This window comes from Cannabis sativa, chromosome 7 (assembly GCF_029168945.1).
Source record: "Cannabis sativa cultivar Pink pepper isolate KNU-18-1 chromosome 7, ASM2916894v1, whole genome shotgun sequence".
Classification (NCBI taxonomy): domain Eukaryota; kingdom Viridiplantae; phylum Streptophyta; class Magnoliopsida; order Rosales; family Cannabaceae; genus Cannabis; species Cannabis sativa.
In genome coordinates, this window is record NC_083607.1 from 1,325,449 (window position 1) to 1,342,563 (window position 17,115).

The 17,115-nt window shown below is 27.6% G+C and overlaps 1 protein-coding gene across 1 annotated transcript; it reads left to right on the forward strand.

Moving 5' to 3' along the window:
* Positions 1–74: 74 nt before the first annotated feature.
* LOC115697867 (uroporphyrinogen decarboxylase 1, chloroplastic) lies at positions 75–4,698 on the forward strand. The gene is made up of 8 exons (XM_030625029.2): positions 75–247; positions 1,066–1,118; positions 1,229–1,313; positions 1,436–1,569; positions 2,956–3,338; positions 3,413–3,697; positions 3,848–4,083; positions 4,276–4,698. Exons 3-8 carry the CDS (start codon positions 1,291–1,293, stop codon positions 4,439–4,441), a joined length of 1,227 nt encoding a protein of 408 aa, XP_030480889.2. The 5' UTR covers positions 75–247; positions 1,066–1,118; positions 1,229–1,290; the 3' UTR covers positions 4,442–4,698.
* Positions 4,699–17,115: the final 12,417 nt, after the last annotated feature.

Below are 17,115 nucleotides of genomic sequence, written 5' to 3' on the forward strand. Positions count from 1 at the left end.
AGTTTGGCCAATACAAGAAAAAATAATTATTTATTGTCAAGTTAAAAATAAAAAATAAAATAAAAAATTAGGCATATATATATCATTGATGATAAAACATCTTATCCTCCTATCTTTCTCTCTCTTCAATTTTGGCCCAAATCCACCGCCACCGCCGGCGGCTCCACCTTTACCCGGCCAGTTTAAGGTGGTCTCTCCTTTTCTCTTTCTCATTCTCATTCAGCGGCGACAGACAGCCATGCCCAAGGTAACACCAAATTCTTCATTTTCTCCATTTCATTAATTTTCAAATTACAAAACCAGATTTTCAAAATTAAAGCTTTCGAACGATATATATATATATATATATATATATGTGAACTGTGAAGAGGGGAATAACAATTTAACATCAAAAGATTAGTATATAGTTACTTATATTGAAGAAGAACAGTTTAATCCAAATCCAATTACTCTCACTATAATTTGGAATGATGTATATTTATATTGAAAAGTTTTGTTTTTTGATTTTTCTAGAAAGATTAAATGTAAAAATCTGTATGTTGCTTTCCTCACACATTATAATTTTTGATTTTTTGGTCTTTTGAAGAAGCACTCGTTCATCATTCTCTCTGTTTTTTGTTTGCTATACTTATTTGGTTAAGAGCTTAATTATAAATAATATTACCTATGTTGGTAGACTTATGAAATACCTATAAATATGTAAAGTCATTTGACAAATGGAATATGAATGAAGTGAATGAAAATTTGTAGTGATTCTGTTGGAGTTTGACACTGACTCGAAGACCCGATACTTTGTATCAGCAATCCTATTATTTCTTGCAGACCACTAATTAGGATGCCTATGCCAATGATTATAATGTTGCAACTGACAAGTACTTAGGTTTGTGAATGAATCACTTTCACAAAGGGTTATAGGAGCAGTTTATCACTATTATTTCGAAGTCATTGGTCCTCTTTTTTATCTATCAAGTGATGTTTATGACAAATACTGATTGTTTTCAAATTCTATTGATGTGTTGATTTTTGCATTATCTGATTGTTCTTTGTATCTTGTCTTTTTTTTAGTGAAAAGAAGAAGTGGGAAAAGAAAGAGACAGAGAAGTGAAGTTATCTGAGAGGTATTTTTTGTCACAATTGTAAAGATTAGCATTATTTTGTAATGTTCACATTAGAGGGGATTTTTTTTTTTTTTTTAATTATGATGTTTCTACACTTAAATTTCCCAAAGGGATAAAGGAAAGAAGAAAGTGTTGATAGTTGTCCCTCTCCTGAGAAAAATATCATCAAAAAATGAGCTTCTCCACTCCAGCCAGGCTAGTTCTCTCTCTCTCTCTCTCTCTCTCTCTCTCTCTCTCTCTCTCTCTCCTTTTCTTGTTGAGCTTCTTTAGGTGATTTTAATTTGTGGGTTTTGACTCTTTGATTTTGTTTTTTGCAGTGCTTGTAATTCTTTAGGATGGAAATCTATGACCTTGTTTTCACAGATTCATCTCAATTCTACTAGTCTCAGAGGGTTTTTAGTTTCTTCTCAAACCAAGAAATTCTCGGTATCATGCTCGTCATCTTCTTCAGGTTTCTTCCCTAAACATCTCTCTCTCTCTCTATATATATATATGTGTGTGTGTGTGTGTGATTATGTATGTAATATATTATTGTTGGGTTGGGTTATTATGGTTATTCTCCATATTGGTGACAAAGACTTCATTTTGAATTGTATGAAAGGCATAGTTAGGTGATAATCTAAATGGGATTTCTTTTAATGGAATTAGAGTTAGAAATGCTAATACAAATTTTTAGTAACTTCAACCAAGATAATTATTTGTAAACATATGGTTTTGAATGATTGCATTGAACTAGAAGTGTGTGGAGTTTGAGAGGATATGATTGAGATTTGATACCATCTTAGGAAAATTTTGTTGAAGCAAAGTTGGAGATTCATCAATTAGGCAAGCATATTTGATGTTTGTGAAAATGCCAAATAGTAAGAGTGTAAAGACTTAGAAGAATGTGTAACCTTGTCCATGGAAGTCTTTCCCTGAAATGTTTTGTGGTTTGTATGGATTTTGAGGCTTGGTAAAATTTAATTTGGTTGGAGAAGTGAGTAAAGGTTGTTGAGATCAAAGAATGGCTAGACTAAGTAAACTTCCTAGACCTTTCTATTTTATGTTTTTTTTTTTCCGAAAAAAAAGGATAAAATGTCTTTGTATAATTTTTATTCATGGTTGGATATAACTAAACAAAACCATTACTACTTAGACGCTCCAAAAACTTTGGTTATAGGGCGATTGAGTGAGTCGGCTTATGTAGGCTTCTTTTCCATTTTGTTAGACTAGTGAGTTGTAACAGGTTGAACACCGATACAACAAGCTAGCTTATCTCATAAAACCAGGCCAATATTGCAGAGAAAAACAGATGATAAAAAAGCCGAAGCGATTGAACACTCCAAGCAGAAATTCTATTACTGTTTCGATGATGAGAATTACAAAGGAAATGCCTCCAATAATTAGAAAGCCTGGTCTCTCCCTTTTCCCACTAAACCTTTTGTTACCTTTCTCAGCTAACTAATTTTCTATTTATCCTCTCACACCCACAAACGGTTACAGCACTCACAACCGAAAAAGCACACTAGAAAATAGGTACACTAGCAAACTTATATCTCCTTCTCACATAGGTGCACTTAACCAATGGTTTATCAAACAACTATCGAAACTCGATCTTGTTTTGTAGCTCATTCACGCTACATTTTCTTACTCGGAGATAATAATGGGATGTTCTGCTGGGATGCCTGAGTGTTTGTATAAAATTAGCAGAAAGTTGATTCACATTAGCTTTTAGGATGCCCCTACTGAGCTGTGGTGAGAGTCTTGATATGATACCAAATGATTAGATGTGCCAATTTCGTCTAACTGCATGTTATTTTTAACAGTCTCGTTTTGTTTATGTCTTATGTGTTATCAGATCCTCTCTTGGTTAAGGCTGCAAGAGGAGAGCCTGTAAGTCGGCCTCCAGCATGGATGATGCGACAAGCGGGAAGGTATATGGCTATTTATAGAAAGCTTGCAGAGAAATACCCGTCCTTCAGAGAGAGATCAGAGACAACCGATCTCATTGTGGAAATTTCTTTGCAGCCTTGGGAAGCTTTCCGTCCTGATGGAGTGATTATTTTCTCGGACATACTTACCCCTTTACCTGCATTCGGTGTCCCATTTGACATAGAAGATATCAGGGGTCCTGTTATCCAATCACCAATTACTTCTGAAGAGGGTTTGAAATCATTACATCCCATTGATTTGGAAAAGCTTTCTTTTGTTCGGGAATCCCTGCAAATATTACGAAATGAGGTGATTTCTTATGTTCTACGTGCTCTTTAGAAGGAAATCGGCTATACAAGTATTTATTTTTGTATTTATAACAGGTCGGTAATCATGCTGCGGTTTTGGGCTTCGTTGGAGCACCTTGGACAATAGCGACGTATATAGTGGAAGGGGGTACAACTCGGACATATACAACCATAAAGAAAATGTGCCATACAGCACCACATGTATTGAGGGCTCTCTTGTCTCATTTGACACAAGCAATATCGGAATACATTGTCTTCCAAGTAGAGTCCGGGGCTCATTGCATACAAATATTTGATTCGTGGGGCGGACAACTGACACCTGAGATGTGGGAGAAATGGTCAAAACCTTATATTGAAGAGGTAAAGTTGTTTGTTTTGATTCCAGTCTTTAGTGATCTTACTAACTGTAATATGTTAGTTAGATATGTAAGGAACTTGAAACAATTACGTGTTCTATTGTGTGTTCGATATCTTTTTCTTCTTTTTGTTCATTTCGTAAAATTCTTGCAGATTGTTAGATTAACAAGAAGCAAATGTCCCGAAATACCACTTGTATTATACATCAACGGAAATGGGGGTCTTCTTGAACGGATGAAAGGAACCGGTGTTGATGTCATCGGTTTGGACTGGACAGTTGACATGGCAGATGGAAGAAAACGACTGGGTAGTGGGATTAGCGTACAAGGAAATGTCGACCCCGCTTGCTTATTCTCTCCTCTTCCTGCCCTTACTGAAGAAATTCAAAGGTTTGCAACAGAAAATTCTCAAATCCAACTTTCATATTCTACACTTAAGAGTAACATTGAAAAAACTCAGAATTTTTCTCTGAACAATGCTAACAACATGGCAATGAAGCATAGATTTACATACTAAGTTAATCGATAAGGCTTGACCCGACCGAGTAATAATATTCCAATTCTGGTTTGTTTCTTTGTCAGGGTTGTAAGATGTGCAGGACCACAAGGGCACATACTCAATCTAGGACACGGTGTCCTTGTTGGAACACCCGAAGAAGCTGTTAAGCATTTCTTCGATGTAGCAAGGACCTTGAAATACGATACACCTCAAAATCAAGCTATGGAGGAACCCAACTTAGTAGCTTAAGCAAGAAATTTAACTTTTCGGTTCAGAGTTATCGCCTTATTGCGGTGGCATTCATGATAGCTTTCGGTTTAGCTCATGCGCGGTTATGAATTCGACAACTATTTTAAAGATGGTTAAGAGTGAGGTAAGCTAATTTAATTAGTGCTATACTAATTCATTTTCAGTTCTATTTAATTGAGCAAAAATTCTGTTCTGCCTGTAATTGTGTAGCTAATGATATACTTAAGCTTAATGAATGAATTTTTGCTTATATTGTCTAATGGTTGTAGTTATAGAGTAATTATCAGGAGAAAAATTAGAAATAATTTAATAATTTAGTTATTTTTTTTTTTTAATTGAATATGCAAACTTACCTTGCTCTTATTATGAAGAATAAAATATTATAAAAGGTGAATCACAACTTTGACTGATTTTAAACATTTATTGAAGCTTTAGAACTTTGTTATTGTAAGGATAATTGGTTTTGTGTGTAAAATTTCAATAGATTATTAGATTAGTAAATTATTTGAGTGATATTTGTTCATACAATTCTTGACTTAATAATTTAAGTCTCAATTTGGAAGAATAACATTTAAATTGTGATTCGTTATATATTTACTAAGTTTAAGAAAGTATATTTATATAATAATAATAATTATTATTATATTTTAATAATAAATTTATTTTTATAAAATTAATAATTTTATTTTAAATTATAATATATATATATATAAATATTATATTTATTCAAAAAAAAAATGTTATTATGATATATTATTAAGATTTGTTTATTATTTTGTTGTTATTGTTGATATATTTAATACTTTTTGATATTTTGATTTTTTTTTTCTTCTAGTGTATTTTTATTTAGTTATAACATCTTAATTAGAATATAATTTATTTGGTTACTATTCTACAATTCATTACCATTTTTATTTTATTACAGTGAACCAAACGCCACCTAATATATAAGGAATCCCATATGTAATTGGTGCATACCATGTTTCCAACTCAATTTGTTTTGATTAGAAAAGGAAGAAGAAAAAAAAAAATTAAAAAGAGAGCTTAAGAGAGACATCTAGCTATAGGATCTCAATAATGGATAGAAAAATGATGTTCTATAAATTTGGTGTCAAAAATTCTTTTGATTCAATCACAACACTAAGAATTATTTACAATATAAAAAACAACATAAAAAGTTGTACTTGTTTTTTTTTTTTTTATGAGTAACAGACGTTTTATTGAAAGCAAAAAAAACTAGTAACCACAAGAGGGGGCTACATCCCTTAAGAGACCACTGGCCTCAGCCATATGCACTCTCGCCCAACGGGCAAGTGCATCAGCTATTACATTGTGTTCCCTACTCACATGACAAACAAAGACTTTATCAAAATCCTTGCACAGACACAAACAATGTCGAAACAGTGGGTAAGTGTCCCAGCCATATGGAAGTTGATCATTTTTCCAAAGGCTGTGGCAGCGACCAAGGAGTCCGTCTTAATTTTAACCACAGCAGCTTGACACTCCTTAGCCATCCGAAGTGCCAAGGCATAAAAAGTTGTACTTGCAATAGATTGTTTGGAATTAATTTTTTTTTTTGTAAAATATCTTAAATAATTACAACAGTCATGAAAAAATAAATTAAAAAATTTTCCTACCTTTTGAAATAAATAAAGATGAATCGGTATATCTTTTTTAGAAATTGAATTTTTCATAAATATATATGTATAATATTATTAAAAAAATAAAAATAAAATATTGTGGCTACAGTAGTACAACATATATGTCGTGCACTGTAACTTGCACCATATAATAGTGTAAGTTTTAGTGTTACCTTGGATCCATTTCTTGCACCAAATCCAATATTTGAAGATACAATGGAGGTGCTCTTAAGGTTCTCTCATTTGAGATTCTTCCATTTATATTATATTATGAGATATTTACAAGTCAAATTATTTAATATAATATTAAGGAAATTATATTGAAATATGTTAAAGTATGCTATTATTTTCATATGTAAATAATAAGAAAACAAATATTAATTTGATCTTTAATTGTTTGAGTTTGTTCTCATGAAATTATGTGTAGATTTTCTAAACTATCAATTACAAAGTTGAAGATTAAGATAAATATAAAATATATGTACATAAGCCATAAGGGATGGTAATAAGGTATAAAAAACAAAAGATCAACAGAAAAATGTTAGGGTAAAACTTAAAGTAATTGTATTATTAAGTATAAACAAGTACATGCATGATCATGAAATCCATTTACTAAAAAGAAAATAATTAATAAAAAAAAGATAAGATTAGAGTAATATGCATTATTAAAGTAGCATGCATATTTTATTTTTCACCACTTTGATAAGACAAGTTTTCACCAAGATAAGTTTTCTAGTCACATTTTTTTTTCTTTTAAAATTATTAAATAATTATTATTATTTTCTTTTACAAAATATTAATTATTAAAATTAAATACACACTAGTAATTAGGTTGTATAGATCTACCAAGCCTTAACCCCATATATGATTTTGGTAATTGAGAAAATGATATGTGAAATATGATTGTAACAAAAAAAAAAATAGTATGTATAGATTGTATATTTAAGTGTATCTCTAATATTATTGGTATACATGTGTTTGAAAAAGTAAAATATGTATTTAATCAATTGGGTTTGTCTCCCTAGAACTATGACTTTTGTTGAGTTTTCCATTTGGTTTCAATTTTTAATTTTGAACAAAATTTCTTTATTATAAATTATAAAAATTATTGCAAATATCTTTCTTGAGTTATATTATGCTCATTTTTGTAAACAATTTTCCTATGTGATTATAGATTATAGGTATAGTTCTAATATGGGGTTGAGTTTATTTAACTAATTTAAGTAGTCGAAATTCAATTTATTGATACTAATATATGAACATTAACTCTAAGAATACTAATATATCTTCTTATGAGTTGTCATTAGAATGCTATGCATGTATATTTTATTTATATAGACATGGTAGAAAAGAAATTAAAGACAAAAATTTATAACATAGATTTAATTAAAATAATTAATTTATTATTATGTTTAGTGTAAATGACATAAAATAATTAATATTTTTATTAACTCAATATAATTTTTTTAAAATTTTTAATTGAGCGAGTTATAATTAAAATTTTGCTATCCAATATAAAAAAATCTACCCGATCTTCACTTTTTTTTTTATGTAATTATTATTGTTAGTTTTTAATATTCAAATAATTAATTTTAAAAAATAAAAATATATTATTTATATTTCAAGTTAAAAAGTGTTATAGTCTAAATTAATTTTAAAAACTTTTAACATAAAAAAATATAGATGAATTAATATAAAATACTTAAACAAATATTCATAAAAAAATAATAAAAAAAAGAAATAATATGGTGTAGATTTTAGATTTCAACTATAATATCAAAATACAATAAAAATTATTAACTATAAAATTTAAATTTCAAATTAAACATTGTAAACCCAAAATTTAAATACAAAATAATTTAATTATTAATAAATGTAATTTATGTAATATATTATATATATACTTTTATTTAAAAAAAAATATAAATTATTTTATTTTTGTTGATTCGGGTTATTGAACGGTTTAGAATAATTTATAAACCATCTAATATATTCATTAAGTAGTTTAGATTTTTATTGAATTATTTTGGATTATATTTTTTGTCAATTTATTCAATTCGGTTTTGATAGTTTATTCAAATTAGGTGGTTTGTAATTTTTTTTTGAATACCTCTAAATTTTCCTTTCACTATCAATTTAAGCTTCTAATTTTTCCTTTTATAATTCTTATCACAAAAACTTATCATGAAAAGAAGACTTTAAACTTTAAAGTCATTGATATGACAATTATTACCAAAATAACAACTAGAAAAAGAGCTAAGATTCAATTTCACTCTATAATATAAGTTGTATTCAATACAAAATATTAGGCCAATAATTAAAACATGCTTATTATTAAGGCTTCTAATGTTGGGGAATTTAGGGTTTATGAACTTATATTATCAATTTAGGGCTTGTTTGGAACGTCGTATCAGATCGTATTGTATTGTATTGTATTATATTGAATTGTATATTATGCAATATTTTTATGTAAAACTATATGTAGTATTAACTTTTATGGACACCTAAATATATAATATTTTAGTATAAATTAAAATTTAACATAGTATTATATAAAAATATGATATATAATCCAATTCAATATAATACAATACAATACAATGCGACCTAATACGACGTTCTAAACGAGTCCTTAAAGATAAGAACAATCAAAGTGGAAGATGAAAAAATGAAGATAAACAAATATCACAATGATATATCCAACACTACAAAACACAACTACCTTTAATGATAATTTTTTAGTCACAACATAAATTTTGTGACTAAATATGACTTTTAGTCACAATAAAAAATTACTTGTTACTAAAACATAGTATTTAGATACAAGTTATTACTAATTTAGTTTTTAGTTACACATTTAGTCACAACAAATTATAATTTTGTGTTTAATACTTTTAGTCACGGACCTTTAAGTCACAACATAAGAATATCAATTTATAATTAGTCACAATTTTTTTACTTTTAATCACAAATTTTATTGTGACTAAAAGTAAAAAAAATTTGTAGGCTTCGTGCCAAAGCTTACTTAAGTATGGAGCTTCATTCAAAAAATTTATTTTCAAACTGGATCAAACTCTATAGGGAAATGGAAATAAATAGTGAGATGAAATAATAAGGGATACGTTGAAAATTATCCTTTTTTATTACACATTAATTAAATATAACTGTAAAATAATTTTAATTGATAAATACAATCGTTTATAATCAAAGTACTAAATATAATCTCACATAACTTATCAAAATTAGAGCACACATAATGATAATATGACCTATAAATCTGAGTATAAATTAAAGAGTAATAAAAAAAAATATAAAAATTAAAATAAAAAATAAAAAGTAGAAATAAAGTGTAATTTCCTCAAATCTAATTTGATCCTTTGAAATTATTAAGTCAATTTTTTCTTACTAAATTTTCTTAAAATGAATTTAGATTCTTGGAGAGTTTAGAGAGTTCGAGTGTGAGAAAGTAAAGAACACTGAAAATTGTGTTTGAACAAGGAAGATTGTTAAAATCGTGTATGATGAAAAAATTAAGATTTTATTTTAAAATTAATTGACAATAAGTAGAATAGCACACGTTCTTATAAATTGTTATATTAATTTTGCACATATTATTATTAATGTGAGACTCGTCAACAAACTTCATTTTTCGTTCATAAGCTAACAATTAGTTATTTATTTATTTTATAGAATTTATTAATGAATGATTCATAATTTTGCCTCCTAAAATTTTGATAATATTGATTCTGTCTCCTAAAATATACGACTTGTTAAAAAAATTTCCTGAACTTTTATATTTACAGAAATTTAGTCATTTTGTTAGGTTCCATCCATTATTCTGTTTAAATGCTGACGTGTCTTTATAAATTAATAACTTTGACAACTATATATCAAATCATACCCCTCAAAATTAAAATGAGAAAGATTCAATATTTTTCTTTAGTAAATCTTAAAAAAATTAATTTAGATTTTAAAAATAAATTATTTTGAATGATTAAGAAAATTAAAAAAATAAATTAAAATTTTAAAACTAATTAAGTGATTTAAAAAAATATTTATTTTTTTATTAAAAAATCTATTTAGATATAAAAAATATTATTAAAAATTTAATTTTTGTAAAAATTAAATTTTACAGGAATAACGTTGAATCTTTTTTTTTTTTTCTTTAAAAATCTAGATTTGCTTAAGTAAACATAACATTTTCTAATTTAATACTTTTTTTCAAAATAATTTTATATTTTTATTCAATTTTTGTTAAAGATATGATTTTATAAATATAAATAAGTTTGATATTTTTCTTTAAAAAAACTTAGTTTGTTTAAATTATTTATTAGGTTTTAATAATTTTAGTTTGTTTTTTTTAAGATAATGTTTATACATAAAATAAAGTTTGAAAGTATTTTTTTAGGAATAGTTTAGATTTTTTTAAGTAAATTTAATGTTATTATCAAATTTTTTAATAATTTTTAAAATTAATATTTTTTAATAAAAAAGAGACAAAATTTTATTTTGGTCAAAATTAGGGGGTAAATTTTTTAATTTTTAACTGTATAAAAACAAACCTAACAGAAAGAGTATAATCATATAATTGTTATATTTCAGGGATAACTTTTAATAAGCTGTATATTTTGAGGGGCAGGATCATGTAGTCAAGTCTACCTTGGGTAGGCGGGCTAGGCCTAGGACCCACCTAGCTTAGGGGCCCAACAAAAAAATTACTCCTTTTTAAATTATACAATTTTTTATTAATTTTTAAAAGTACTATATTTTTTTTAAATAATTAAAGGATCAAATTATTTTTTTTTTCTTATGACCCATTATATTGACTCTATATCTCGTTAAAAGTTCATATAGTAAAAATACTAATTATTCTTTATTAATTTTAACTATATTATATATGAGAGGAGTGTGTATAGAGGGTGGTGTTCTTTCTTTTTTTGAAAATAAAGCGTATATATATTAGAAGGAAACAACTAGTCAGATCTCACGGTTATTACAGAAAATATTACTCGGAATAGTAGAGACTTCTACCATTTCAGAAATATTGTTGGCAAACGCCCACTTTACCACATTATGGGCCGAGGGTGGTGTTCTTTCATATGAATAGATAGATATCTTAGAGAAAAAGAAAGCCAATTACTCTAGCGTGATGATGAATATATACAAACTCCAAAGAAAAACTTAGACAATGCTAAAGCTAATTATTATAATTATTTAATTGATTTAGTAAATAAATAAACAAATTAAATATATATATTATATATTATTTATTATTTATTATTTTATGGGAAACAGCTTATGAAAGGTATATATTTGATACCCTATTGGCCCCCACTTTGATTTTCTTAAGAAACTCCAAAAAGTCATGAAATAATAAAAAGGATAATGAAAGAGAAAGACTACAAAACAAAAACATCACTATTATAATCACTATACTATTTTCACTTAATTACATCTATAAATATTTTTATATTTTTTTTATTACCACTAAGACATTATTAGCATTGTTGAAACTAGTCTTGTGCGCCAATAAATATATAAATTTATATAATAAATTAAATTAGTAGAGTCACTACTTAAATAATTAATAACACCAATAATATTATTTATCCACTTTATTTAACTATAGTAACAATTATAGATTGATAGTGTAATTGATTTATTAGGTCAAATAATTAGTTATAAAACCAATAACATTGTCAGTCTATAATTGTTGCTATAGTTAAATTGTCAATTTATAATTGATACTACATGAACCAATCTTGTTCATACATAAAATTAATAAGTGTTTTATACATGTAATAAAATAATTGTATGCATAAATAAAATTTAACATATAAATATATATAAATCATATACGGATTAACATGTACAAACTAATTTTCGTTACAAATTCGTTAGGTCATAATATTTGAACAGATGTTTTTATATTACTCTCAGAGAAAATACGACCAGCCCAAAAACAAGAATTGCGAGCTAGACAATGTGCGGTTTTGTTTGCAGATCGTTTAACATGACAAACTTTAACATTATTCAAAGAAAAAAAAGGAGATTTTCGCACTCTTGGACAAGAAGACCAAAGATAGATGGCATTTCAATAGAGTTGTTAAGAGCTTGAATTGCAACAAAACAGTCAGTCTCTACCACGACATTATTCAAACTCTTCCTTTTTATCCAACTTAAGGCTTCCTTGATACTCACCATTCTTGCGAACCACTAGTTGACTATGTAGCAAAAGCCTCCATCATAATTTTTTTAAGTTCATCTATAACGATTAAATTAATACAATTTTTCTTCAGGAACAAATTAATATGTATTAACCTGAAATATAAAATAGAGATGATAGAGAAAAGGCCTTTTTATTATTGTTAAATTTTATTTTAGACTGTTTATTTTGAAAAGAGTAATTTGCGGCAACCCCTCTCTCCAAACTATCAATTTACTTGCAAAAAACCATCTAATCTCATATTTTAGTGGAAAAATCCTCCAAAGTACTATTCTATTTATATTTTTAAGGTGTCGTCTATCCAGCCTCGTTAAGCCCTGATTTTGCCCATGTGGCAATAACAGGTCACTAAGAAATTATCCTACGTGGCCATATTTTATAAAATAAAAATTAAAATGAGTAATTAAAATAAAAATAAAAACTTTAAGAGTAATTTGCGGCAAAATCCCCAACTATCAATTTACTTGCAAAAAAACCATCCAACCTTAAAGTTTTTTCATTTTTTGGATGGTTTTTTGCAAGTAAATTGATAGTTGGGAGGGAGGGGGGGTTTGCCACAAATTACTCTATATATTTTGAAAAATAAAATTAAAAACTTAATAAAAATAGTACAATTACTTAAAAAATATGAATAATTATAAATTTTACTTAAACCGTGGTTTCGAACCAAACCAAACCAAACCGTTCTTAATTAAAATAAAAATAAAAACTTTAAGAGTAATTTGCGGCAAAACCCCCAACTATCAATTTACTTGCAAAAAAACCATCCAACCTTAAAGTTTTTTCATTTTTTTGGATGGTTTTTTGCAAGTAAATTGATAGTTGGGGGGGAGGGGGGGTTTGCCACAAATTACTCTATATATTTTGAAAAATAAAATTAAAAACTTAATAAAAATAGTACAATTACTTAAAAAATATGAATAATTATAAATTTTACTTAAACCGTGGTTTCGAACCAAACCAAACCGTTCTTAATGGTTTAGTTTGGTTTGAGAATTTTATTGGTCTGACTTGTTTTTAATATTCAAAAAACCGTTAAACTGGTTTGGTTCAAAAACTATAAAAATTGAGACAAAACCAATCCGTGAACACCCCTATCGTTACCCATATTAATGCTATGCATTCGAGATGAGGTGAAAGTTAGAATTTTATCAATTTTGCCTAAAAAATGAAACAAAAAGGCTTGGAATGGTTTGAGCAATTATAAATTTACAGCACAATTAATTTTACAGATTCTACAAGTTGTATAGATTATAAAGGCCGTAATGGTGCTGTTAAGTTGTAAATTTGAGTTTATACAATACAATGATTTTGATTTCTCAAAAAATAATAATAATAAAAATATTCAGCATTGCACTAAACTTCAACTATAAACGTTAAAAGACATGATGTGTGTATGTATTTTAGAGTAATTTGCAGCAAAACTCCCCTAACTATCAATTTACTTGCAAAAAACCATCTAAAAAACTTTAATATTGGATGGTTTTTTGCAAGTAAAAAGATGAGCAATTTGCGGCGAAACTCCCTTATGTTTTGATTTTTATACACTTAACCCCCTTATCTTTATTTTTGGTGGCAAAACCCCCTTATGTTTTAATTTTTATACACTTAACCCCCTTATCTTTTTTTTTTGTGGCAAAACCCCTTTATTTTTTAATTTTTATACACTTAACCCCCTTATCTTTTTTTTTTTTTGGTGGCAAAACCCCCCTTATGTTTATTTTTCTTTGCAAATTTGACACGCCAGTTAAATATTACCGTTAAATATCAACTGGATGACCACTGTATACACCTTTGTATATGTAACGGTAAAACCTCGAAGTCGATACAGTAGTAATCCAATTAGTATTTAACGGTAATATTTAACTAAAACTTTAAATTTGCAAAGAAAAGTAAACTGAAGGGTTTTGCCACCAAAACAAAAGATAGAGGGGTTAAGTGTATAAAAATTAAAACATAAGGGGGTTTTGCCACCAAAAAAAAAGATAAGGGGGTTAAGTGTATAAAAATTAAAACATAAGGGGGTTTTGCCACCAAAAAAAAAGATAAGGGGGTTAAGTGTATAAAAATTAAAACATAAGGGGGTTTTGCCACCAAAAATAAAGATAAGGAGGTTAAGTGTATAAAAATCAAAACATAAGGGGGTTTCGCCGCAAATTGCTCTAAAAAGATAGTTGAGGGGATTTGCCGCAAATTACTCTTACAATTTTTTATTTTTATTTTAATTACTCATTCTAATTTTTATTTTATAAAATATGGCCACGCAGGATAATTTTTTAGTGACCTGTCATTGCCACGTGGGCAAAATTAGGACTTAATGAGGCTGGCTAAACGACACCTTAAAAATGTAAATGGAATAGTACTTTGGAGGGTTTTCCCACCAAAATATGAGGTTGAATGGTTTTTTGCAAGTAAATTGATAGTTTGGGGGTTTTACCACAAAATATCAAGTTGGATGGTTTTTTTCAAGTAAATTGATAGTTAGAATAATGTTTTTTTGTATTATCCCTATAAAATAAGATTCTAATACACAAGCCAATTTGGCCTCAATACATCGAATTAGGCAACAGTGGCCATAGTAACTAAATGGTGGAGCCAATTTCTATCTATATACAACTAATTTTCTCACTATATATCTAAGAAAATCTTTCACTAATTTCTCTTTTAATGTTATATACAATTATATTTATAGGATAAACTTTTTGACTCCACAAAACTTTATTTCAAGCATTCCAAATCAAATATATACTTAGTAACATTGAGTCCAACTTTGTATACTTATCTTCAAAGTCTCGAATGTTTGCAGTTCTTAACCCATTTGAGAAGACCTAACAATGTACTTTGTTTGAAAAATATTGAACTTTATTTGGGTTAGATTTGAGAGTTTATTTTTTGACCTCAGATGGAGTAGGTTTGTCGAGTCAGCTCCCGATGTATTACTTAAATTTCAGTTAACTCTTATATTGAGTTGCTTATATATAAGACTATGTATTACTTTTTTAATGACGACTTAGAGAAGAATTTAAATGATAATTATGTTTGTAATGAGTGAGGAGGGTTGTTAAAGAGGACTGTGTGTGTTTGATCACATCTATCTCATATGAGTTAATTTGTAAGGCGTAAGACACTATATTGTTGATGAGAATAACTCTGTATTCCTCTATTATTGAAGATTAAATAAAACTTTCGAAGAGCACAGAATTAGTCACCACAAAAAGGGTGATGTATATCTTGTCTCTATTTTATTTAGTTTATTTCACAATTATTTTTTGATTTGTGTTTATTGTTTGATTCAGCCATTCGAACACTTCAGTTTTCTTTTTCTTTTTTAAAAAATAAAATAAAAATTCTTGATAGGTGTTAATTCACCAAATAAACAATCTTACAAAAGATAAATAAGAATGAATATGATTTTAAGATATAAATTAATTTTTACAAAAATAAAATTAAAAATGCTAATTATTTTTGAAAGAAGGCATTTTTTTTAAAAAAAAAAAAAATACAAATTGATTAAAACTTTCATTTTTCACTAATAAAGCGTGATTTTCAATTTTGATGAAATTAATGGAAGAGGATGTCATATTTAATTGAAGAAGAGAATATTTTTTGTTTTTACTTTTGGTAATAATTTTATTTTTGTAAATGTGAACACAATATTCAGTTATATTATTATAAAAATAAAATAATGAATTAACTTATAATTTTAAAAAGAAAGGTAAATATTATTTTGGATATTGTGTTTTGCAAAAGTTACTAATTAGACCTTCTGTTTTGTTAAATGACAAAATAGATGTGACAGTCAGTAGTCCCGTGATCCGTAAGGGGAAATACCAGGTAAGCTATGCAATCCCACACCGCATGGGGAAGGTCAAGTGGGATGATTCCTAAACTGTGTAGGTATGAGACTACACAGTTTAAGAGGGCTTATGGATTGATTGATACTACTTATATCAACAAGGTGCATCTTGTTTTTCGGTAGCCCATCACGAAATAACTCCACAGTTAAGCGTGCTTGACTTGGAGTAATTTCAGGATGGGTGACCTCCTGGAAAGTTTTTCCAAGAAGCGTGCGAGTGAGGACAAAGTACGTTGGAAACACTACTCGTGTTGGTCTGTAGGGTCAGTCATCAATCTAGGAAGCAGTGACGTACTCGTGTATAAGAGCCATCATTCCGTGGGTGTAAGGACCTAATGGAGGCTTCAAGCGGGGACGTTACAATAGACCTTATATTTTTTTAAAATGGTAAAAATAGGACCCTGAGTTCAAATTTTAACAATTTTTTTTTAATATAACTAACTTTAAGACAATTTCTAACACGAACATATTTAAAAAATATAACTAGTTTTGTCATAACATCTCTAGATCATATTATTATTAAATTTCATTTTGACAAAAAATCAGTTCAGAATCTTATTTGTATAACTTTAGAAAATACATGGTCCCATTTTGTCATTTAACAAAATAAATGGTCTAATTTGTAACTTTTGCAAAACACAAGGTCCAAAATAATATTTATTAAACAAAATTTTTGTAGGCCACTTTGTCATGATATAGTTTTATTTAGAAATACTTAATCACACTTTATTAGTTAGGAATAGTAATAGGAATAATTATTTTTTTTATATTTAGATATTATAAATTAAAAATTTTAAAATTAAAAACGACCATTTTTAAAAGTTCTTTTATATAAATATTCTAGTTATCAGACTAATGTATAATATGGATTATAGCTATAATCGTTATGTATATAATATAAAACATATATGTGATACTATTTTTGTTGGACATGAAAAATGACATTAAAAAG

Coding starts and splice junctions, on each gene's coding strand:
- LOC115697867 (XM_030625029.2), top strand. CDS start 1,291: ATGAGCTTCTCCACTCCAGCCAG. Junction 1,314..1,435: donor AGCTTCTCCACTCCAGCCAG/GCTAGTTCTCTC, acceptor TGTTTTTTGCAG/TGCTTGTAATTCTTTAGGAT. Junction 4,084..4,275: donor CTTACTGAAGAAATTCAAAG/GTTTGCAACAGA, acceptor TTTCTTTGTCAG/GGTTGTAAGATGTGCAGGAC.